We start from the raw sequence: 26551 nt of genomic DNA, 5'->3' as shown, positions 1-26551 counted from the left end.
AATTAAATACGCCAATCATATAGTGCGATACACACCATATAGCGCGTCGCAACGCAGCGTCGGCTTAAGGGTTGAGGTTGAGTGGACGACGCGCATAATTAACAATTAAAAACAATGAATTAAAATAAGCCCCGATTACTCATCAGAATCTTGAAACTGAATGTTTAAACTTCAATTTAGGTACTTGAAAACCTCAAAAATAATAATTTACACATGAGTTTTCAAGGTTCAAAAATGCTTATTTTCGCATTTTTCAAATTTTGATTCGCTAAAACTCGAAATCTATCAACTTTTGAGAAAAATGACAGATCTTTTTTGTTTAAGATGATCCAAAAAATGCTAAACACATTTTCGGGGGCAAAAAGGTGATGTTTTGAATTTGTAAAAAAAAAATGTTAAACAATTATTTATGTCCAAAAATTTCGCCCGTCACCCTTCTGATTTATTAAGGGGATATTTTTTAACAAGAATCCGCAAATAAACCGAATCAGAATAACCAGACACAGGCAGCATTCAATCCGGACCCCGCAAGTGCCATAGGTTTGCGAAACGGACCCTCAGGGAACATAATTGGTGAAAGTCATCCACCAGGTGTAACCACTACAGGTGGAAAAAATCTTTCTCCCTTGTTGACACCCCTTAAATGGGAGTTGAAAAATGGAATTGGGACGTAGATGTTGGTAGAATAACTGTTGAGCGGTGGGCAAGAAAGATAGTAGAAGGGTATCCAAGACATGAGACGTACAGAAGTATATACAGGCCCATCAGGTGGATCGATCATATAAAGATAATTGCTAGATACTGCATAAAAAGACAGAAGGAACAGAATACTGAAAGCGGCGGCAGAAACCTACGTTATGTTAAAACAGAGTGCAGAAGCTGTAGGACTAGCAATAAATACAAATAAAGCAAAACTACTCATACAAACTAGATCAAATAGACCGGCGCAACAACATTTTATAGACGATATAGAACATGTGAATAGATTCACGTACTTAGGAATGGACCTGGTCGCAAATAATGAAGAAGAACATGAAATAAATAGAAGGCTTATGCTTGCAAATAAAGCCTACATTAGAGACGTACACCAGAAAACAAAACTTTGGGTTTATAAAACAATAATCATGCCCATAGTAAGTTATGCTATCTGTTATGTTATCTGTAACAGAAATCACGTCAATGCATTAGACGTGTCTGAAAGAATACTATTACGTAGGATACTGGGACCAATAAGTGAAATTAACAACTGGCGAATTAGGTATATGTAATAAATAAATATATACGAACAATATTGCGAACCAAGTCTAGCACATTACACTAAACTGCAGAGATTATGGTGGGCAGGGCACGTGGTCCGCATGCATGAGAAAATAATCCACAGAAAACTTGCTAAATGCAAGAATGCAAGGAAAAAGACCTGTTGGATGACCATAAAATAGATGGGAGGACAAAGTAGATGAGGATGCCAAAAACCCCCTAAAAACGCATTCATGGAAAAGAACAGCAGTAAATCGAACTGATTGGAGAAGTTTGCTGAAGGAGGAATAGGCCCGGTTTGGGCTGTAGTGCCATTGGAGGGATGTATGGATAGATAAAGAGGACACAAGATATAGAGGAGTGGCAAGAACTTAGGGAAGCCTACGTTAAGCAGTGAACAATTTGGGCTCATTTAGTTAGATATTTTTAGATAGATCTCGCAAGAAAGCAAAAATTATGGAGATTTTCTTGGATTCCTCTATCTTTAAGAATTAACATTAATGTAGAATAATATTGTGATTTGAAAAATTTTCAATTTGATAGGACTGTTTGCAAATAATTGACAATACTAAAAGAATATACATATTATGAAAACATTTTGGTTTTAGGATTTATTTGCATATCAAAATTTGCTTCTTTAAGAAGATAATTAAAATCAATCCTACTACTTTGTCTGCCCAAGTATATAAAAGTGACATATTATGATTGATAATCTATAAGAGGGTATCGAGAAAAGTAGGGCACATTAGGGACTCATTAGGTGACCCTTCCATTACAAGTTTATGTACTACTACACTTGTCCCTCAAAATATTCGCTGAAACCACAGAAAAAACTCGGCTAATCTCAGGATTATTACCCATTTTAGCAATCGATCTGGTAAATATTAATTCAATTAAGGACCTGTAATCGACTGAGATGGCACTTGAAGGGTTTTTGTAGTTTTATTTGTCTCTTGTTATCTATCATATTCAGTCTATAAGTGACTTAGTGACATTGATGTGATCTGGGAGTGATGGCTTGAAATGTTTGTGCTCGTAGCACTCAAATATTAAGTAAGTAAGTTACTCCGATCAAACAAGAAACCAGGAAAAAATATGTGCAAGGAATATATATAAATTTAGTTATTTGTGGGTAGTGAAACTGTAGCTGGTGTAGTAGATACGGAATTTTGTCAGAATGCGCAAAAAATTGGCCATATCAATGTTTGGTATAAAGGTTTAAGAAATTCGATACGCCGCCTTTAAAAATAAGAGCTGGCCGATATTTTAACATCCCATTAATCATGTAGATTAGTCCTTAGCAGTCAACTTGCATATTAGTATAGTTACAATTATTAGACAATAAAATATAAGGCAAGATAAATTTAACTTTTTTTCTACTTTTAAGGACAATTTCATTAGCGGAACCGAATTCAAAATTATTCTTCACATCATTTTTGAAACGCTATTTACTTAAAATATCTCATTTTTGTTGGTAAAAATATATATTAATTTGTCTGGACTAAATTACTAGTACGGAAGGAAAGTATGCTAAATTTGCAATTACTCGAGCGTTATGGGGACCTATTAGGTTGTAAAGAGTAGGTCCTATAACCAAAAAATGTTAAGTCAAGTTTTCGATTTAAGTGGGGATTTTCCATTTTTTAAGTTAATCTTCCATATCCAACAATTGATTTTTCCGATTATACCGCCATCTATCCATAATTCGAAAAAATGTCTCGAATAAAAGTTCCTTATTTCTACGTAAAGAATCCAAATCTGCAATAAAAATTGGGGGCTTCTATTTAAGATTTTAAAGTAACCCCCATCCCACCTCCTTAGGGGGTCGTGTTTGGTGCCATTCGATAGATTTTTCAAAAATATTGAATACGTGTATTTTTCAGTTTTTCGATCTGATGTTTATTTCGCGAAATATCGCGAAGTTCGTATTTAAAATTTTAAATATACCCCCACCCCTCTTCGCGAAATATTCGCTTTTTTTTGTAAAACTTATAAAACATTAATTATAAAAATTTATTTATAAAACAGTAACTCGCCCATTTCCTTACAACCTGTTCAAATTGTCAGATTTTCCTTATCTTAATCTGACGTTTTAGAGTATTTCTAAGCATAGATTTTTTTTCGGACCCCCCCTTAACGAACTCCCCTGTATTAAGAGCCAATATATGGTAGAGGTACATTTACAGGGTACAAGGTTTCTCCCCATATAACCTGACGCGCTCGAGTAACTGCAAAAATCCCCGCTTGCTTGGGCCCCCCTACCATACGGTTTTGTTGATATCAGAGGACCTTATTATTCATATAATGTTGCCAAACTGAATTTTAAAAAATCCACAAGGAAAAAGTTTTTCTGTAGTTGGCTGTATACCATATAATGTAAAAACGAGTAAAATCCTTTATAAAAGGTATATATTTAAAAATCACTAAAAAGGGCTACATCACAGAACTAGTTTTCGGTTGGATGACCAATCATCATCAGTGCTTAAGTGATCTGACATGCTAACCACCAAAATACAATATTGCAAAAAATGTGGGTAAAAACCCTTTAAAAGTTATCCGTCAAGGAAACATTTACTTTACCCATTTAGTTATCTGCTTATCTGGAAGGGAGCTGTCAATTGATTTTGAAGTTATACTGGCACTTCAGGCTTTACCTAATATTTATTTTAGATTGAATAGCTGGTCAATATTAAACCGTCCTGGTCTGAATCCGTCCTGATATTCTCTTATGATTTTTCCTGTGAAGTGACTTAATCTCCGGTTTATGATCCACGTAAACACCTTAGAACTCACATAGAGTACTTGTGGATTGGCCATATAATTGGTTTTTTCCAGTCTTCTGGAATTCCTTCTGTGTTCCACACGTTTGGTATTAGTTTATGGAATCTATCTATCAGTGTGTGTCAATCCCTGGGGCTTTATTATTCTTCAGTGCTTTAATGGCATCCATTATTTCTTGTCTTGTGGTTGTGTATGTTAATTCATTATTCTGGTTCTGATCTTTTGTTATCTCGAAATCAGGTACTGCATAGGTATGCTGTGTCTGTACGACATTCTAATATTTTCAATGATTTTAATGTTATCAATTCTTCTTAGTACTTTTTCCTCCGTTGTTTGCATTATTCGTTTTGTTCTAGATCTTTTGTACCAGATCTTGTTTCTGCAATGTACGTCATAATGCGGTGTACTCATGTCTTGGTTCTAACTTAAAAACTTTAGTTTTCGTATGTATATCATAATGTTTATATTTCCATATTCCATATTTCCATATAAAATTGTCCAACTTTATTATAAGCGCAACTCTCTTAGTTTTGATGCTATAAACTATTATAAGAAATAAAAAAAACTTTTTTAATACTAAAAAAATTTTTTGGTTATTTCACGTTGAAGTATTCGATTTGGAATTTGATGAATAAGAACGTAATTTTCATAACCGACAACTTTGCTTTTACTAGGTCTGTAGACTTCAACAATACACCTTTATTCGTTTTTTTATAAGCTACATTTTTGCTAAGAATATGTTTTCGATAAGATACTTACTTTTTGAATTATTTTGAAAAAACCGCCTGAAAACGTATTTTTTTTTATTGAAAAATAAACATTTTCACTCGCTAATGACTCGCAAAGTATTGACTTAGCTAAAAAACTGTATAGAACAAAAGTTGCTTAGAATTAGTCAATTTATCCATTTCCGGATTTCTTTTTTAAACGAATGTTTTTTCACCCGCGAGAAGGGGGGTGAAAGAAACTAGTAAAAGAAACCAACGGTAAACGGAACATTACACGGTATCGCCGTATTTCACGTTGATTTACTGGGCTATACGGTGGCTGTCGTAAAATTGTATGACCCATATTTTCTGCATACTTCATCATAAACATAATATTCTTTTTTTATAGATGTTTTTGTAGGGAGCTTATAATCAGACCCTATGTGTATGACATTATGAATCAATCTCAGGTTCTACAGAAGCTGGTTCACTGATAAAAGGTAGTTAGCTGTGTAATTAAGACACTAGCGAGATTCCCAAAAGGCTTAATTCTAGTCCAATAAATATAAAAGAGGAAATTGATTTTAACACATTTATTCTAACTAAAAACTTAACAAAAGGATACGTAAATAAATGTTATTCTTCTTCGTAGCCTTCTATCGTCCATTTATGGACGATAAAAGGCTAGGAAGACTTCTCTGCCAACTTCTTCCATCGATGTCCATCGTGAGCAACATACTTCCAACTTATTCCGGCTATTGTTCTTATGTCATTTGCCCATCTCATCTGTGGTCTTCCTCTTGGTCGTTTACTTTAGTAAAGTCTCCAGTGTTGTATTGTTGTATTCCAACGTTGGTCTTTTGTCTAGCACTGTGGCCTGCGAAGCTCCATTTAAGTTTGGCAACTTTTGTTGTTATGTCCTCGACTTTTGTTTTTGATCTTACCCAGTCAGTCGTTCCTCTTTTTATCTGACAGTCGTATACCTAACATTGCTCTTTCCATTGCCCTTTCTATTGTGGCTAGTTTATTCATGTTGGCCTTGGTCAGGGTGCATGTTTGACATCATATGACATGATAGGAAGAAGTAGGAAGAATGAATTGGTTGAACACTCTGCTTCTCAAGTATTGAGGTATTTTGCAGTTCTTAAGTATCCAACTAAGTTTACCAAATTCCCAGATAGTTGTACTATCATAGTTACGTTTTCATACATATTATGTATTAGTTTTCTATATCTCGAATCTATTCTACAATTATTGTATAGAATAGTAGAATAGTAGTATTGTAGAATATTGTAGAATATGCTTGTTCTAAGGTCCACATATCGATACTATCAAGAAATACGGGTAGTTGTTATTCATTTGTAGTCCAGAAAGCCACTGCGCATCCGCTAGGAAAAATATTCTAATTCGGATTTTCTGCACAATCTTTCTCAAAAAGGACCCCTTTTAACAAATTTGCATGTTGCCAGGACCAAAAGGTGGTCAAAAATTTTTTAAACGTTTTTTTTTTGTTTTTTTGCTAAAGTTATTTTTTTTGCATGGAACAAATTTTTTTTAGATATTTTGGATCATTACAAACAGAAAAGGTCTTTAGTGACTTTTCTCTAAAGTTGATAGTTTTTAACATATAAGCGATTAAACATTGAAAAATTGCGAAGTCGGCCATTTTTAACCCTCAAAAGCTATGTGAAAAACTGAAAATTTAAGTATTGCCAAGGTAGGTGGATATTCTTTAAACATCGATTGATGAAATTCCGAAGAGATTTTTGCAATACAATATCAAAAACCCCTTTGTTTTTTAATTGCCAATCAAGCGTGCGCTACACTATTTTCCACCGTTGCATGTGTATGCAGTATGGTGCAAATGAAAGGAATAAATTCGTTACTTCGTAAACTGGCGACTTTAAGGAAAAATTCCGAAACAGGTCGATTTTTATTTTAAGTTATGATATTGTGACATATATGGTATACTAGTGATGTCCTGCATCTGTGCGTGATGACGTAATCGTTGATTTTTTTAAATGAGAATAGGGGTCGTGTGCTAGCTCATTTGAAAGGTTCTTCAATTCTCTATTCAGTTATATAAACATTTACATAATTATTTATTCAGGGTGTCCAATAATTTAATTTTTTTGTCAATTTGCCAAATGATTTAATTTAATAAAAATTTTTGGACACCCTGTATAAATAATTATGTACATGTTTATATTACTGAACAGAGAATTGAAGAACCTTTTTAATGAGCTGCACACGACCCGTATTCTCATTTAAAAAATCATCGATTACGTCATCACGATCAGATGGATGACGTCACTAGTATACTATATATGCCACAACATTATAACTTAAAAATAAAAACCGACCTGCTTTGGTATTTTTCCTTAAAGTCACCGGTTTACGAAATAACGAATTTATTCCTTTCATTTCCACCATACTGTATACACATGCAAAGGTGGAAAATAGTGTCGCGCACGCTTGATTGGCAATTAAAAAACAAAGGGGTTTTTGATATTGTATTGCAAAAAACTCTTCGGGATTTCATCAATCGATGTTTATAGAATATCTACCTACCTTGGCAACATATAAATTTTCAGTTTTTCACATAGTTTTTGAGGGTTAAAAATGGCCGATTTCGCAATTTTTCAATTTTTAATCGCTAATATGTCAAAAACTATCAACTTTAGAGAAAAGTCACTAAAGACCTTTTCTATTTGGAATGATTCAAAAAAACCTAAAAAAATTTGTTCCATGCAAAAAAAATAATTTTAGGAAAAAAACAAAAAAAAAAACGTTTAAAAAATTTTTGACCAACTTTTGGTCCTGGCAACATGCAAATTTGTTAAAAGGGGTCCTTTTTGAGTAAGATTGTGCAAAAAATCCGAATTAGAATATTTTTCCTAGCGGATGCGCAGCGGCTTTCTGGACTATTGCATTCTCTATCAATGCTCTCATTGTCAGAGAATATAAATAAATATGAAAGTTAAATAATAATTTGAAATATTAGTCTACAACCAATGCAAATACCCGGAAATGGATAAATATGTAATTTTAAAACTTATCTCATAAGTTGGTTTTGATATCCTTAAGATAAAGATACTCACAGAATTTTGTGAAAACATAGTAATTAGTTCATGAGTTATTTTTTTTGCAATTTAAAGAATGCGATTGTTATAGTTATATTTTAGTTTAACTAAATAATATGTATATACTTTGTTGTTTTGATGACTTCCAGATATTTTTAGAGTGATAGATGAAATTTAAAAGAATATAATGAAGGAAACGGGATCCCTAGAGCAGCTAATAGGCAACGGGAATAACGATGTAGACGAAGAGCCTCTCATCAAAGACCCACTGGATAGACCTCTGTCACAAATTGAAAAAACCTTTTTGCTTCATGCTGAAAGAGGTGATTGTGCCACAGTTCAAAGGTAAGTTCTTTTACGTTGTTGCAAACTAGTCTATCAACATCAAGGCACTTTTCTATGCCTTTTTATCAATTTTTTTCGTCTTATTTTTTTATTGTCCTCCTGTAGGTGTCGGTTCTTTATGCATTTTTGAACTCTTTATGTAGAGTGCACCAAATGGTGTTTTGCAAGGGTAATAGGCTATTGATTATGTTCAAAATAAGAGGGCTAACAGGAACTACAATGTTAACGGGATTTTATTGTCTCATATGGTCAATGGACATCTATATTTGAAAAACCCGCAGAGTGCTACCATTTAAATGGGTGCATTTTTGAGAAAGGGGTGAATTAGTCCCTGGGCACAGGGTGAATTAGGGTGAGTTCTATGCACTTTTGGTACAAACACGTCGACAGAAAAATTGTTTCAGGTTAAATTTACTATCCAAATATTACATTTTAAAGCGAAAAATATTTTTTTACAAAACTATATTCAAAAGAAAAGCAAGAAAAACACGAAGGAAATCAATTTTGTTTTTTGCCCCATAACTTTTTTCTACAGGGATATAGGTATAGGCATTGCTTCAGCGAAAAATAACTCCCGTCCTTCTTCTTTAAAATAAAGTTTGGTAAAAGTCTCTAGGATTTATAGTTTCCGAAATAGTATTTTTCAAAGTTTGTCGCTCACAGCGTTTTTGGGCCATTTTCTCCATTATTTCGCAAACATTGTTCTGTAACTTTTTTCTACGCATTTCTAGGTATATGCAATGGTACATTTATTAGAAAGAGAAGTCAATTACCTTTAAAATGGTCTATTGTATAAGGATATCTCTTCTTCTTCTTTCTCGAAACCCTTTATGCCCCTCAGGGGCGTCGGAGGTATAAGGATATACGGCTCTTTTTAAGCAACTTATGCTTTTTTAAGGTTTTATACTTTTAATGATTTTTGATATTTTTAATGATTATGTTTTAAAGTTCTCATTATGACTTTTTGTACATTTTCCCATTTGTATGTACATTTTCTTGTACATTTAGGTATAGACATTGGAAGAGGAATAAAACACGATTATTTTCTTTTCTTTAAAATGTTGTATTGCAAAAAATTCTAGGACTATTTTTAAACAACATATCCGTAGGATATCCAAGAGTCCGAATTTTGAGAAAAATTTTATTTTTTTTATATTTTTCCATTTTTAATTCCAATAACTTTTCTTAATAACACTTTTCGATATTGTGAAATATAAAGGTACTTTATTCTTGAGCGAAATACATGTTTTTTAATATACCTCGTACACTATTGATAAAATTTTATATCTGATGATGGCATCTTAGGTTTTAGACTATACAGCACATTTTATAAAGGATAATTTGTTTTCAAAAAGTTAATAATAAAAAAGTTTTCTATATGGTTTTAACTTAGTGGGACCTATTCCATGCATATTTGAAAAAGCATACCCTGTTTAAAAATAGTCCTAGAATTTTTTACAATACATCTTAGAAAATAAGCTTTCTTTTTTATTGTACAATGTATATACCTAAATATGCAATAAAAAAAGTTATAATGAAAAATTTAAAAATAATCGTAAAATATATGAAAAATCATTAAAAGAATAAAATTTTGAACAACCATAATATCTTGCTTAAAAATAGTCATACAGCCTTCTACAATAGACCATTTTAAGGATAATTGACTTTTGTTCTTATTAAATGCAACATTAGATATACATGAAGCTACGTAGAAAAAAGTTACAAAACAATGTTTGAGAAGTAACAAGGAAAATGGGGCAAAATCGCTAGGAGCAGCGAATTTTGTAAAATCATATTTTGGAAACTATAAATTATAGAGACTTCTACTAAACGTCATTTTAAAGAGGAAGAATGGAAGTTTTTTCATGTGTAGAAATTCCTACCTATATCTCCGTGTAAAAAAGTTATGGGGCAAAAAACAAAATTGCTGTCTTTCGTGTTTTTTTCTTGCTTTTCTTTTGAATATTTTTCTGCAAAAAAATATTTTTGACTTTAAAATGTGATGTTTTTATAGTAAATTTAACTTAGAAACAATTTTCCTGTAGACGTGTTTGTACCAAAAGTGCATAGAACTCACCCTAATTCGCCCTGTGCCTAGGGAGTAATTCACCCCTTTCTCAAAAACGCTCCCCTTTAAATTGTAGCACTCAGCGGGTTTTTCATATTTAGAGGTCCATTGACTATATGAAACAATAAAACCCCGTTAACGTTGTAGTTCCTTTCTAAAATACATAATCAATAGCCTATAACTTGTAGATGTCTTGCAGAAATAAAAGGTTAGTCCTTACATCGTCTAATAATCAGTTCATCTAATTTGCCATCGAAGATAAGTTTCCTGATTTCTTGTTGCGTCATGTAGAGGGTGCTGCTAGCGTACTAAGGCATGCTATGTTACTATAATGACCATATAGATAACCGCATTTCATTTCAATTCGAGCTACTACAAGTCTTCTTCCTGAGAGGTGAAACATTGAAACACGTGTAAAAGAATAATGGAGCTCGAATAAAAAGTTCTTCCTAACATCATCTAATAGCTTTGATTCGCAGTTCATCTAATTTGCCATATAGAAGAGAAGTCTAATGATTTCTTGTTGCTTTTTTTTTTATAAATTTTCGTAAATAAGTATAATACACTTTAATGTTTGTTTTTGTTTCAGAATTATCGATGAGTATCGAAATAATCCCTCTGAGTTTGATATCAATTGTGTGGATCCCCTTAATAGATCAGCTCTAATCTCAGCCATAGAAAACGAAAATATTGAACTTATTAAATTACTTTTAGCCGAAAATATTCAAGTCAAGGTAACAGTTAGTTTTAATATTGTGTTTTGTCATCCTGGAAACTTAGACGTCGATTTCTTAGTTCGACTAATACCTCCAGACTTTCTTTGATCTTCAGATTTTGATCAATAGGTGGATCTTATATGGATTTGGAAATTGTCCTTCATATGTGTGATTTCTCAGGATCCTCAGAATTATCTGAGGTTCCCTCCAGGTTCTAAAATTCCCTCTAACAGGACTTGTTCACTTCGGGCCAGTGGCGTAGCTAGAGTGGGGCGGAGGGGGCGCGGGCGGTCCGCCCCGGGTGTCACCCGTTCGGGGGTGACACCCGAGAGACCCGATCACAACAGAATGAATCTTTAATTTGTAACTTTACTCACTTTACAATCAATATACAATTCGATATTATTTTGTGAACACACGAAATCGAGAAAAGTCGAGGTCAAAGAGGCATTTCTTGGATTGATCTAAGTAACGAAATTCTCAATAAGCTTAAAATTGATGATTTAAATGTGAAGGTCCATTCACAGGAATACGATAAAGCAGCTGTTATGAGCGGCATACATGGAAGAATACAAACTATTATTAAAGCAAAACACAAAAAGGCTATTTTCGTTGGATGTATTGATCATTTAATTAATTTATATGGCCAGCACTCTTTAGCATAAAATACATCTTGTCTAACATTTTTTTGGAACTGTAGAGGCAATTTTAATTTTTTTTCTGTTTCCACTAGCCGCTAGGAAGTGCTTATTAAACACAGCAAAGCATCTGTCAAACGCCTTTCCACAACGCGTTGGAGTGCTCACTATGCTGCAGTTAAAGTACTGGTAGATCATGTTGATAGTGTTGTTGCTGCAATTGAGGAATTATGTCATCAACCAGAAAATTTAGACATCAGAGGTGCTGCACAGTATCTTATGTCCGCAGTATGTAATTTCACATTTCTTTTCTTTTGGAACGATGTAGGTACTAAGAAAAATAAATTTTGCTGAGATTGAATTGCAAAGTAAAGGCATAACCGTTGATCAATCAGCGACCAAAAGAGGAGCACTTCGTCTTTATATTGAAGAAAAATGTGGTCATATTATAGATGAAGTAATAGATTTTGCCACGAAAAAATATGAGGATGACGACATTCCCACCGAAAAACGAATTAGAGGTCAAAAACGAATGGATGGTGAGTTAGCTACCGATATAAGGCTCACACTTCGAGCGGAACTTCAAAAGGACATGTTGGAATGTTTTGACCGATTCACTGTTGGACTCGAAACCAGATCAAAGTCCATTCATGATGTGGTTTCATTGTTCTAGGTTGTACAGACACACACTTTGCTTTTCACGAACATTGAACAGATGAAATTATATGTTTCAACAATTTGTGACTTTTACCAAGAAGAGGTATCAGAAGCAGACCTCCTGCTAGAAATACCAAGTCTCAGTCTCAATACAAGCGGCCAATAATACAGCCTCTAAATGGTTAGCTGTAGACTTTTTAAAATTCATTGTGAAATACGATTTCATGGAATAGCTCCCAAACTTAATAGTCACGTTAAAATAATTGATAATGACCATTTGTGTCTCGGTTGCTTCATGTGAGACAAGTTTTAGTAAGCTAAAATTAATCAATAATTACTTGCGAGCAACAATGGTGCAAACAAGGCCAAATAACCTCGGTTTATTAACTATCGAACATGAAGCAACACAAAAAATACATCTTAGAGAAAATGTGATTTCAGAGTTTTCTGCTAGTAAAGCTAGAAAAAAAATAGTTTAATTCATTCACATAATGTAAAACAAAAAATAAATAAACTGCTTTATGTATCTTATTTACTGCAGTTTCATTAATTAAAGCTCTTAATTTTTCCATTATTCAAAACATATGTTTATCGGATTTTCGTTGAATTTAACAATCTTTATTTTTAGGATTTGGGCTGACACCATCGATTACCGCCCCGGTGTCACCCATTCTAGCTACGCCACTGCCTCGGACGTGTTTTCTGTGTTGTGGAGCTTCTGGGAACAAATTCGTGGCGTACACTCTTCTGGATAGGTTTGTCTATTCCTTTTTTTGTAGCTGCGGTAATAACTTCTCTCTGTTTCCGATTGTTCTTTTTTGCTCTTCTGATAGTGTATTCAAGTAACAGTTCTGCTGTATTCAAGCCATAGTTCTGATGAAGTTTCTCCTGATTTTCCTACTGATCTCGTTGGTCATATATCGGGCTCATTTCCGCTTCAATGTTGTTTTTTTCTACTGAGGACTCGTTCCCAAGCTTCAACCTGTAATTGATAACCATTGTCTGTGATGATGGTAAAAGGTTTTCTCCAACAGAGGTTGCAGATCTCATCCTGGACGAAATACATGATTTCCCGGCTTTTTGCAGATAGGATGCAACGGAATTCCACCCAACTATTTAGTCAATCCATGGCTAATAGAATGTATTTATTATTGGTGTCTTGGGCTGTTCAGTAGGATACCAGGTTGTTCAAGAATATTCCCATGGCAGTTTTTTGTAGGTATGATAAGCGCTAGTGGCTGCCTGGTTACCGCCTTTGTACATAATTGGCTAGTAGCAGATATTTGATCAATACCTGTGATTGTTTCGTCCTGTTCTGGACGGTTTGCTTTCTCAGAGTCGGGGTAAACTCGTAGTATATCAGCTCATGAGCATTAAGAGCTTACGAGCTTTCACTGTTCTCCGTTTAATGTGCCATATGCAGAGTCTTCGTCAATGGTGAACTCTCGTAGAAGGCTTTCCTCAATTTCATCTCTCAGTGCTCTATATGCTACCTCCAACAGTCTTCTGGAGAAGTGCTTTATTTTGTGATGAATTGCAGAGGTAGGTTCGTGAGGTCATCGAGGACGGGGTTGTACTGGCTTTCTTCCACATTTTCCAGCATACACAGCAGTGGAAATGAGGAATCATATGTCTTGTTGCTTTGACCAGCTCAGAGGGTTGATTTCCTTGTCATAGTCCTTTTATTTCTTTATCTCTTTAGTTTCCTCTGATACCCCATCAGAGATATGATCTTGAAGATCATAGGAGACGGTTTCTGGGTTAGAAACTCAAGTTTTAGATCGAACAAAATGAAACTAAAACCTTCAGACCTCACAATCTTGTTTGTCAAGCTTTGCATTTATCTGCGTAGCCACCTTTAGATTGTGTCATATTTATTAGTACTTTATATTTTTGTAGGATGGTTTATTACATGCAATTAAAGAAGAATATGTCGAAGCAGTTGAAATTTTGTTGAACTGGGAAGAAGAGCATCATGCTGCTGGAGAACCGTATGTAAGTACCCATTATTATAATGATATTAATTTGTGTAATAGTGTTTGACATTAAATGATTAAATGAAAACTACGTTTAAGTGTAAGTAAGACTACGAATGATTAAATGTCTAAAATAAAAAGTACTGTATCAATTGTTTTGAAAATTTTCATCAGCATTTATTTAAAAAAAAAGTACATGCAAGACAATTTTCATAAAAAAATATTGAAAATTAAACGATTTATGCGCCATCTAATGGCACCGTGAAAATAAAAACATGGCTCCACTGCTGCAGTGATTGGAACTAATAGAGATCCTAAAAATTATCAATAAAAAATCAAAGTGATAAAAGTGATAAAATTTTAAAGTGATTATTGAAAAATAAGTTATTTCCTATACCATCAACTAGGATTTTTGAAAAATATTAAAATTAGGAAAAATGACGGAGTGGTGAAAATTTTTTTAGAATTAGCTAAAACATTTTCAGTTTCAAAAACCGTGAAATTGACACTTTTTATCCGATCAAGAAACCCCTAGTTGATGGTATAGAAAATATCTTATATTTCAATAATAACTTTGAAATTTTATGTTTCAGGATCTCTATTAGTCCCAATCACTGCAGCAGTGGATATGTTTTTATTTTCACGGCGCGCCGTGGCGTCAGTAGATGGCGCATAATTCGTTTACTTTTCAAAAATTTTTATAAATATTGTTTCAAATGTACTTCTTTTATAATAAATGCTCACGCTAATTTTCAAAACAATTCGTGCACTACTTTTTATTTAAGAAATTCCCAAAAAAAGTATATGAATTTCGTACTTTTACACTAGGATAACCCCTTAACTTATTTTTACGATGGTGTTTAAAAAAAAACTGTATCTTTCAAAATAAAGCTTTTACATGTACCTACCATAAAAGTGGGGACAGATAAGTGGTGACCTCCTCTATCAATAAACAAAAATTTGAGAAAAAATTGCATCTTCGGTTTTGTTGGTTCATATGTGTTAACAACGTACAGTTGTATGTACAGTTTTACGTTAAAACCGCTTTACCACAACATCAAAATCTCTCATCACATTTTTGTAAGTGCACATAACATCTACGAGTACATAAGTTAGACAACTTATTTGTGACAACCCGTATATAATAATTAACTATTTTAAATCTCTGAGTTTTCTTCTTAAAAAAATAAATAAAACATGTCAGTATAAAGCGATGAAACGTATTGAAAAAATAGTCTCAGGTGGTCAAAAGCAGATTGGCCTATAAATATATAGATAAAAGTACATTTTATGTAATAGAGGATTTGTTGAAGCTTTGATATCAATATCTCTTAGGTGTTTTAAAAATAATAAACGTTTGAACAAAACTAACTCATCACTTTTACTTCATAATTTTTATGAGGTATTCATCTCCGAATCGAATTTTCCTTCACTTGAAAAGATATTTCGTAGGTATTTAAATATGGAGACTTCCTTTATAGTCGAGGAAATGAAACTGAAAAAATGGCAAAACCTCGCAATTTTTTCGTCCAGCATCGATTTGTACAAAAATTTGGAATTAGGCTCATTTCACCCTCTAGTTAATTTTCTATATTGAGCAGTTGTACGCTTTTGGTTTTTTAAGGGTGAAATCTACCCCTAAAAAAACTACTTGTAAAAAAATATAAAATAACATTTTAAACTTTAATATTGTCAACATTTGATTTTTATTAGTTACATAATGATTGTTTTATGCTTTAAGATTTACTATCATAATATTTCAACCCTTAAAACCACCCTTGTTGGAGCTATATATAAAAAATTACTTATCCTAAAAGAATAATTTCGGCTTGCATCGATTTACATAAAAATTTTTGATTAGGATCATCTCACCCTATACTTCAGATTCTGTAACATGCTCAAGGGCGTCGATTATTTTTAGGGGTATAAACTACCCCTTATTGTCAAAAATTATATAAAAACATTGTAAACTTTTATATGGGTAAAATTTGGTTTTGATTGGCTAAAAATAATGATTGTTTTATGCTTTAGGACATAATATCATAATATTTCAACCCTTAAAAACCACCCTTAAAAACATTACAATTTAATATTTTTAAGTAGATAATTTAATAGATCTATACAGAAAAAAACGTAGAATTAAAGAATTACAATAACATTTATTTACACAAAAATACGAATTTACAAATATGTAGAAGTACAAATACAAATAGTTTTTAAGTCATCTTCCAGTATACGAACCAGTTCTGTGGTATTATACATGCATTGAAAATGTTCCATAATCGGACTATTCGAATACAGTAGAACCTCGATTATCCGTCACGGCACCGGACCAAGGGTATGACGGATAATCGAAAAGACGGTTAACAGAACATTAAAAAAAAATTAAAAATTCATAGTACAACTCTCAAATTTCATTTATATGGTTTGTTTGACAATATAAGAGGGATTTGTGTTCGTACAATCGAATAAATTTAAAATATTCTGAAATCTGTGTTTGTTTTACTGTTGCTTCACATTTTGAGACGGCTGAATTTCTTAATTGGCATAAGATCATGCAATCTACTTTATTGGCTTCTTCTTGTTGAGAATACCACTCGATGAATTATTGCATATGTAATGCAGCTTCCCTAGATTATTTACGCAAGTCTTTGTTAGTTATAATAGGTTCATCAACATAGCTACAGTCAAATTCCAAGTCTGTGTCAGCTTCTGAATCTGTTTGGTCCACCTTTGATGCCATTTCAACGATATCTTTATCTGTAAGCAATGGATAGCCGTTTGTGTCCTCATCACAAATCAAATTAACTTTTTTTTTATTTTTTTACCTTAAAATTTTTGCTTATGTAGTCAATACAACTTCTGTATGTACCCTGACGGTTAACAGAGGTGACGGTTAATGGAGAGACGGATAATCGAGGTTCCACTGTATTTCGAAAAAAAAAAAAAATTCGTTTTATAAACATAGCTCCTTCATTTTTGGCGATAGAAAGTTTTTTCAAAAATGACTTTGTAGGATTTTTGAAAAGCTATAAGACTGTGTAAATTAGAATTCCGTTAGATCCCTTAGTTTTTAATTGGGGTTGGTTTAAAGGGCTCGAATGTGGTGGTGTTTGCTCGTAAATAGAGGCTTTAAACAGCTATATCTCGGTAACTATTCACTGTAATGAAAATATAGTAATGTAATGAAAAGATACAATTTAGTAGTTAATCATTTTTTTTTGGTATATCCAGTATTTTCGGAGATATTTTGAAGTAGAAGGTGAAAAATACGAAATTGCAAAAAATCAATTTTTCTTTAAACTCCAATTTTTCTAAAATTAGGCCCTTTAAATAGGTCAAACTTCTTGGGTATATTGACAATACAAATATACAAGGAATTACAGAAAGGTGAAGATCAATTTTTAATTAGGAAGGTAGTTAGGGGGTTATTTTCACTGATTTTTTCGTAGAGAAAAGCAGGTACCGACCTTTTTTTGATCATAAGTCGCTATATTTTCATGCCAGAAATTTTTTATTATTATTATTTGAAAGGTTTAATTGTATACTTGAAAAAAGATAATTTAAGTTTTCCTCGAAAAATGCAAAGTTTTCCCGTTATTTGGCTTTAAATATTTTAAATTATGCATTTGACGAGAAAAGCTAACGATTAACATGCCGTATCTCGGTTTGTATTAGTCTTAAAGATATTCTAGAAAAAGAATTTAGTTTGTGTTACTAAAAGATACAATTTTGTTATCTGCAGTTTTTTTTATTAGATGCATATTTTTCGAGGTATTCTCAAAAAACCGTCTAAAAAGTCGATTTTTTCGACGAAAAATTGTTACTTTCAAGCGCGAATAACTTGAAAAATATTAGTTTTACGAAGAAAATACGTAGATTTACATGGTTAAAATGTAATAAAAAATTCCCATCCACGAGATGGGGTGGCAACCACCCCAAGGTTTTAGCGTATAGCGGCATGATATAGAAAATGATCCTTGGACTATTCCCTACTTTCTGTGAAAATTTGAAGTAAATCCATGCTGGACGAAAAAATTGCGAGCCAAAATGCTTCATTTCCTCGACCTGTCCTTTGTATGTTATGGTCTTTGCATTTTTGCCGTCAAAATTCATTAACTTGCCTTTCTATATTTTCTTCTTCATCTTCAGCCTGTTTGCATCCACTTCTGAACAAAAGCCTCCACAAGAGTTCTCCATTCTTCTCTATTTTATGCTATTTGGTACCAGTTTCTCCCCACTTTTGCTTTGCTTTTAATTTTTTGTTTTTAAAATTAAATATTGAAATATAATATAAAATATACTTTTCAGAGTTGGGAAAGGATAGATAGATCAGCATCAACATTTACGTCAGACATAACTCCACTAATCTTAGCAGCTCACAAAAACAATTACGAAATAATAAAATTACTTCTAGATAGGGGTGCAACTTTGCCAATGCCCCACGACGTAAGGTAATCTATTACATTTTCTTCCTCTTAAGGACACTTTTACTTTCAAATTGAAAAAAAATTTTTAATATTTTTTAAGAAAAAATTATTATAAAATATGTATTTATGGATTTAATTTTTTTACACATTGCTAAGAAGGTTTCGAGGTATACCAAAAACTTTGGCAAGGGCGTCTTTCAAAAGATACATTTTAATTTGGGAGACACTTTTCTGCCTTCCCGTAACATTTTTTTTTACTTCCAACGGAATTCAATTCGTGAGACTTAACACTAGAAATAAACCTTCAAAAAGCAATTTTTTTTAATATTTTTATGGCCTATATACGCGATTTTATAAAGATTTCGAAAAAAACCTCTGGGGTGAATTTACTCCTGTACTAAAAAGATGGTTTTTTTTATAACTTGTTAGAGGTTTATTGAGCATTCGTATATATTTATCAGTATTAAACAAAATTTGGTTTACTGAGATTGGTGTAGTAGATTTTGGGAAAAATGTCTCCCAGTTTCGAAAAATGTGATTTTGAGATAAACGCGTTTAAAGTATTTTGCTGTAATTTTAATGACTAAATGGTCATACTTCTTATTTTTTTCTCTCTAATCAGCGACTGGTGCATATTGGATGCCCTCACTGTTCAGTAAAATCTGTGAAGGGTAGGTCAAAGCTTTTTTTCATAATTTTGTCCTCTTTACATGTCTCGCTGCTCATTCTATTGGCTTGAGCAATATAATCTCTAAACTCGTTACTATTCCTCCAATTTTTATTCCCAGAAGTTGCACACCATGCATCACTAGATTTTATTGTTTTTGCACAGGAACTGTGATATTGATTACCTATAAACTCAAGTGCGAGTTGCGGCTGCACAGGTCAGGCGTCCCGCGCGTTGTTGTATACAAACTAGTTTTAGCTCTAGTAATCGTTATAAATACAGCTATAACTTCGTTTCTATTTTGAATTTCTTAATCAAATTGGAAGAGTATTTCTATGAAACTAAGGAACGGTTTTACGCAAAAAAAAACAAAAATAGATTATCAAAAATGAATAAACATTTTCAATTTCGTTGCAATACGAAACTACAGCCACATCATTATTCCAGTTCAATCAGAGAGTGCAGCAAGCACCTCTACCGGTTTCCAAACTTATTAGTCTCTCATCAGAAGGCACATATGCTGCTCTCTCTGACCCAACTAGGATAAACCCCGGCGTGGAGTAACGGATTGCAACGAACGAAAAGGCAGGGATGCCCTAGCGGCAACTGCTATTAAAAAACTAAGTTTTCAATCTAATAGCACATAAAACAACATCCATAAATAAATGCTATTCTACATCATACCAGACTGAAAACAATGGGAACCTTCTCTGGTAACACCTCCGGGGCTTCTACAATTTGCAAGCCATAACGGATGCTGAGACTAAGGAAGACGAGGGAACTTTATAATTTATAATTCACGTCCCATCTGCTCAGCGCGGTAAAGTTCCAACGAGAATGGTTCCCTTCGTACTCCGATCGGAGTAAACATGTAAATAAAAAATGAATAACCATTTTCAATTTCGTTACAACACGAAACTACAGCCGCATCATTATTCCAGTTCAATCAGAGAGTGCAGCAAGCACCTCTACCGGTTTCCAAACTTATTAGTCTCTCATCAGAAGGCACATATGCTGCTCTCTCTGACCCAACTAGGATAAACCCCGGCGTGGAGTAACGGATTGCAACGAACGAAAAGGCAGGGATGACCTAGCGGCAACTGCTATCAAAAAACTAAGTTTTCAATCTAATAGCGCATAAAACAACATCCAAAAATGCTATTCTACATTCTACCAGATTGAAAACAATGGGAACCTGGGAAAAAATAGATTATTTTATTGAGAAAGTAAAAGTCCCCTTGACATAAGTAGGCATTATAATGAAAATAAAACAATTTTTAGGTGCGGTTGTGACGAATGTGTATTCTCAAGCAAGGCAGATTCCCTAAGGCATTCCCAATCAAGGATTAATGCATATAGGGCACTATCATCCCCTTCTTTAATATCTTTGTCTTCGAACGATCCACTTTTGACAGCTTTTGAACTTTCTTGGGACCTTAGGAGACTCAGTAGGATGGAGACCGAATTCAAAAACGAGTATATAGTAAGTAATCTCAATTTCAAATTGGAACAAAACCTGTTAGTGAGGCTAGTGCACCCGTGTCGTACTAAACCTATAATCCCGTAGCTCCCTGGAGCATCGCTAGCCAATACCTTGTTTTTGTGAGTGAGAGTGATTTTATCATGTTAACATAACTCTGAGGTCTGAGGACCTCATTGCCTTCTTTGTATATGAACATAAAGGACCCCGCAGAAACCTTATGAGAAATGGCTCTCTGTCAAATGCTCTGAAACTTTAAGTTCTGGTAGTCCTTGATGTGTAGAATAAAAGTCTCAATGGGCGCGTAGCTCCAAAAAATCATGGTTTCAAGATATAAGCCTCTGAAGTTATAGGTACAGTGAGAACGTTCGAATTGGAATAAATTCATTTTCTCGAGAATGAGCGTCTCTGGAGATAAATTACAAATCAGGTCGATTTCTATTTTTAAATTATAATTTTTTGGCATATATATCATACTAGTGACATCATCCATCTGGGCGAGATGACGCAATCGATGATTTTTTTAAATAAGAATAGGGGTCGTGTGACAGCTCATTTGAAAGGTTATTAAATTCTCTATTCAATAATATACACACTAACAATATTATTTATACAGGGTGCCCAAAAAATGTTTTTAAATTAAATTATTTGAGACAAAAAGAAGAATTTATATAATTTATTTAATTCGAAATACATTTTACTGTTGTCCGAAACCAGGAAAAAATGTTTATTTGATAAATTAAAGCTGCCAGCCACTTGCCTCTTAGCAGTTTGAACATTTAATTTAAGTGAAATGGGTCGTGTGATAACTCATTTGAAAGGTTATTTAATTTTATATTCACTAATATAAACATTAACATATTTATTTATACAGGGTGCCCAATTTTTTTTGAATTAAATTAATTGAGACAAAAAGAAGAATGTATATAAATTATTTAATTCGAAATACATTTTACTGCTGTCAGAAAACAGAAAAATAAACATTTTTTCCTGTTTTCGGACAACAGTAAAATGTATTTCGTAAATAAATTATATACATTCTTCTTTTTGTCTCAATTAATTTAATTAAAAAAAAAGAATGTGTGTGTACTTTGTACGCACGTAAGAAGTTATTCTTTCTATTATATAATTTCAGCGAAGTAAATATACTTAACAGGTTATTTGTATTTTATTTAAATATTAAACTAACTTTCTTATCTACCACTTTCAAAAAATTTTTTTATTAAAACAACCAAAAATTAAAAAAATATATGAATCGCCCAGGACTGGAACCCGCGACCTTCCAATCTCTGTCCCAACGCTCTACCAACTACGCCACCGAGCTTCTTTAAGTGACACGTAAGTTTCGGATATAATTACACAACACGGTGACAAATAGACACATAAAAATGTTATACCTACATAATATTTTATTATCTTACTACAGAGAAAGACAAATCCAAAAATTATAATAGATAATACATTTACTAAAAACACTAATATATTCTTTTAATGACTTATTTGCGCTGATACAGATACATACATACCTATCTTGAAAGATTAGCAACGAACTATTACTGTCTGTGTGCGCATGCGCGCAGATTTATGAAATTTTACTCTCAATCGCGCCTAAAGAAGAATAACTTCAAAAATTTTTGGGCACTTTGTATAAATAATTATGTTAATGTTTATATTATTGAATATAGAATTGAATAATCTTTCACTTGAGCTATCACACGACCCCTTTTTATTTAAAAAAAATCATCGATTGCTCCATCACGCCCAGATGGATGACGTCACTAGTATGATATACAGGGTTTCCCAGACTAATTTACCCAGGCTATATCTCTTAAACGAATAGAGATTTTCGAATGGGACAAAAACTGATCTATTCCATTTGTAATACACTGTAATATGGCTTAGAAAAAATCATCCCCTAAATATTCATCCCTTAGTTACAACCCCTAACTTTAATTTTTTTAATAGCACCCTGTACATTTTTTTATAGTTTTGGATTCTTCGATCGTCTATTCAACACATTTTTTTAAAATAAAGTCGGTTAGTAAGTAATCAAGATAAATATCAGTTTATTTTTGATAATTATGTGTCCGAAAATTATGTGAAAAAAGATTTTCGAATGGGACAAAAACTAATCGAGAAAATGAAATTATTCCAATTCAAACGTCCTCACTGTACCTATAACTTCAGAGGCTTATATCTTAAAACCATGATTTTTTTAGAGCAATGTGCCCAATAAGTCTTTTGCTCTACACATCAAGGACTACCAGAACCCAAAGTTTCAGAGCATTTGACAGAGAGCCATTTGCCATAAAGTTTCTGCGGGTCATTATACAAAAAAAAGTTGTGACTGGCAGATTGACACCCAGTCTATGCCATTAAATAAAAAAAAAACAACATAACTACAATTTCTTTTGAATTCCAAAATTTCTGATATAAATGTCGTTCAAGTATGCATGCACCAACACAACAGCAGAAATCGCTGGCGACGAGTGTCACTGACAAGATAAATAGTAGAGATATTAAAATACTAATGGGATATCTAAATGCTATTATTGGCGAAGGAAAAGAAGAAAATATTGTAGGAGAGTTTGGTCTTGGAGAACCAACGATAGAGTGAACCAATTTGTTGCATTTTATAAAGAAGTAAATCTGTGTGTTATGAATTTAAAATGCCGAAAATGAGAGTTTACTATTGGAAAGCTTCAGCAGATGGTCCTGAAAATATAGGAAGAAATCAGATAGAATACATCTTAGACCAGTAAGGATCTGCGAAAAAACGTCTATTTTTGGATGTCAGACGTGGCATTCGGATTTTTGCAGATAAAGTTAGGTGACACCTTCAGTAATAATAATTGACTTATGCTGCTCCTTCTTAAATATGCCCGGAACATTAATAAAAAAATTAAAATATTTAAAAATTTCGAAAAACATCGATTTTTTTCTTCTTTCTTTGCTTATAACTTTAAAACGATTCGTTTTGGAACAAAGTCTTGTAGAAATAAAATAAAGATAATTGAAAAACCAATACAGAAGTAAAAACTTCGAGATGTATTCTGGTATAAAATCATTTATTTAAAACTATAAAATGTCATCGATTGCAGAACGTTTTCGTTCTAAACAGAACATCTTCAGTGCATCCTGCCGAGTATTTTGAAACTAGCACACCGTAAATAGTGTTAACATCATCATATATGGTTTACATAATGTAATATGTTAAAATGTTATGACTACAAGTCGATGTTAATGGATAAAGTGGAACACATGCTAAAAGGGTGCCATGGTTCCCTGCTCGAAGATACTAGGTACTTGCCAATTCAATGGGCACAGACCAACTGAGTTGGATGGCAGGATGCACTGAAGATGTTCTGTTTAGAACGAAAACGTTCTGCAATCGATGACATTTTATAGTTTTAAATAAACGATTTTATACCAGAATACATCTCGAAGTTTTTACTTCTGTATTGGTTTTTTAAACTATGGTATACAGCCAGCTATTGGGATTTTCCCATTGATATATTTTTTTTAAAGATAATTGAATTTTGTATGATATACGACTGGTAAAAAATGTCTTAAGATATTACCTTTTCTGCAATATAGCAATAAATACAAAATAAGGGGGCAAAATAAGTCTGTTGTTATTCAATATTTTTTAACCACTTTGGTGGCACTTAGAACCTTAGTAAATTCGCTTAGGAAATTCTTTGTAACATACTTAAATCGTGTACGATACACGATATCGTGTAACATACTTAAATCATTAAAATCGACCTAATAAATTTGCAATCTAAATGTTTTTAAAAAAGTTCAAATTTTTTAAAATCTTTCTGAAGAAAAAGTAGACCATTTAGAAGTTGACTAATTTTTTTACATTATAAAGAGGTGCTCTACCTATTTAATACATTACAGAATTAAAATCGGATTATTTAAGAGGCCCCAGCAATGTTTTAAATTTATAAACACTTTTTTGGCTTATAAACAAATAGCTTTGTTTAAGGCTATGGGTACATAATTCGTAAATATTTTACGTGTATCCCTACTTTTTCTGTCTTTACACGGCAAATTACGTGTAGTAAAATTCATACTGGTATGGATATGTAAACATTACTAAAATGTCATTCTACTTGAAAATGTCATCATTAATTTAAAGAGATGGCTTTTGAATGTTCTTGGATAACTGTTATTTTTATAATTGCAAATTATTAATTCAGTTAATAAATGTGATAATTTTTTCACTAACTATGTATTCAGTGATTGTAATAATTTATTTGTACAACAAAAACTAATACTCAATCGAGAAAAGAAGAAAAGTGTTAAAGTGATTTTTTAATAATATATTGTTATTATGGAACGCTTACAATTTTGAACATCTTTAACAACAAAATACTTGGATCACAGAATATATTATCCTGATGTATTCTCTGCTTGGATCTTCCACAAATAATACACAATAAATAAATTTTTATTAAGTTCACGTCTTAAATCAATTATTTATCAAATACACTATATATCAATAATATTTAATCAATAACTCAAAATATTCCCGATGCAATGTCAAATATTTAAAATTGTCACTGATTGTCAGTGTCTGACTGACAATATATGCTGACAATATTATATTCGGCTGAGTGCGTTGTAAGACAAAGATAGATTTGGAAAATATTACCACGGCATTGTGTTAATTTTTTTCGAATCCTGAAAAAACCAATAAATATTTTTGAAAAATTTAAACGCAGAATTAAAGACTAAATTATTACCGAGGGCCGAAAGTCCCTTAGAATAAATTTAAAGTTTATTTTGAATGAGATATTTGATAATAAAAATCACACTAAATTTTCTCTTAGTTTTTCACCCCTGTAACTTATTAAAATAAACATTATAGACGTTCTCAGGGACTTTCGGCCCTCGCTAATAACGTAATCTTTCATTCTGCGTTTAAATTTTTCAAAAATACTTATTAGTTTTCTCAGGATTCGAAAGAAATTAATCCCCACTTGAATAGCATTGCAGCCGAAAATACGTACCGATCCTCTTAATAATAAAAAAATTAATTTTTAGCAATGCAAATAATTAAAACCGGTATAATTTGACTTAAACTTTCAATTGCTGTCAGCAGAATTGCTATTTTATTTTTAATCAAACGTTATTCGCGTTCAAAAATTGCAATTTCTCGATTTTTTGAAAGTTCCACCGCGTTTATCTCGAAAAATATGCATCCTACGAAAAAACTTGTAAGAACATTTTTTGTTTATAATTACCCAAGAAATACAAAAAAATGTTTTATTTTGTGAAAAATTGATGTTATGTAATTCCTCAAGTTCTTTGTTTATAACAATCTTATCGACATCCGGATCAACTGTTACCCAAAAAATTCGTGTTCTACGGGTCAAAATACATAAAACAACTTGGGTAAGTCCATCTAAATAAAGGAGCCCGTAGCACCCCCTCCTGGCCACAGCACTAATTTGTTTATAAGCCAAAAAATTGTTTATAACTTTAAAACATTGCTGAGGCTGCTTAAATAATCCGATTTCAATTCTGTAAAGTGCGTTAGATAGGTGGAGTACTTCTTTATATGTAAAAAAATTGACAAATCTTTGTATTTTCTAGTTTTTGTTGTGTAAGAGTTTAAAAATTTTTAATTTTTTAAAAAAAGTTTAGATTGCAAAATTATTATGCAAAATCTAGTAAGTCAATTTTAATGAAATTTGGTGTAAGGTTTTAGCACATTACAAAAATTTTCTAAGCG

General features: G+C 32.6%; 2 protein-coding genes across 7 annotated transcripts in view; one reads left to right on the top strand and one right to left on the bottom strand.

Annotated features, from left to right (window-relative positions):
- LOC126879162 (transient-receptor-potential-like protein) overlaps positions 1 to 26551 on the bottom strand; it is a 175352-nt gene that overhangs the window by 93244 nt on the left and 55557 nt on the right. The gene's annotated exons all lie outside the window — the stretch shown is intronic.
- Positions 2229 to 26551, top strand: part of LOC126879163 (transient receptor potential protein-like) — a 107697-nt gene continuing 83374 nt past the window's right edge. Inside the window, exons 1-6 of one of the 6 annotated variants that reach the window (XM_050642173.1) lie at positions 2229 to 2310; positions 7978 to 8173; positions 10831 to 10975; positions 14152 to 14247; positions 18540 to 18682; positions 20607 to 20808. In XM_050642173.1, the coding sequence (XP_050498130.1) occupies positions 8016 to 8173; positions 10831 to 10975; positions 14152 to 14247; positions 18540 to 18682; positions 20607 to 20808 (744 nt within the window). In that variant the 5' untranslated portion in view covers positions 2229 to 2310; positions 7978 to 8015. Of the gene's footprint in view, positions 2311 to 7865; positions 8174 to 10830; positions 10976 to 14151; positions 14248 to 18539; positions 18683 to 20606; positions 20809 to 26551 lie in introns of those variants that run through there. The other 5 variants (XM_050642174.1, XM_050642178.1, XM_050642177.1 and 2 more) reach the window with 5 other exon arrangements.

This window comes from Diabrotica virgifera, chromosome 1 (genome assembly GCF_917563875.1).
Source record: "Diabrotica virgifera virgifera chromosome 1, PGI_DIABVI_V3a".
Classification (NCBI taxonomy): domain Eukaryota; kingdom Metazoa; phylum Arthropoda; class Insecta; order Coleoptera; family Chrysomelidae; genus Diabrotica; species Diabrotica virgifera.
Note: the sequence above shows the minus strand (reverse complement) of the source record. Positions and strands in the feature narration are given on the sequence as shown.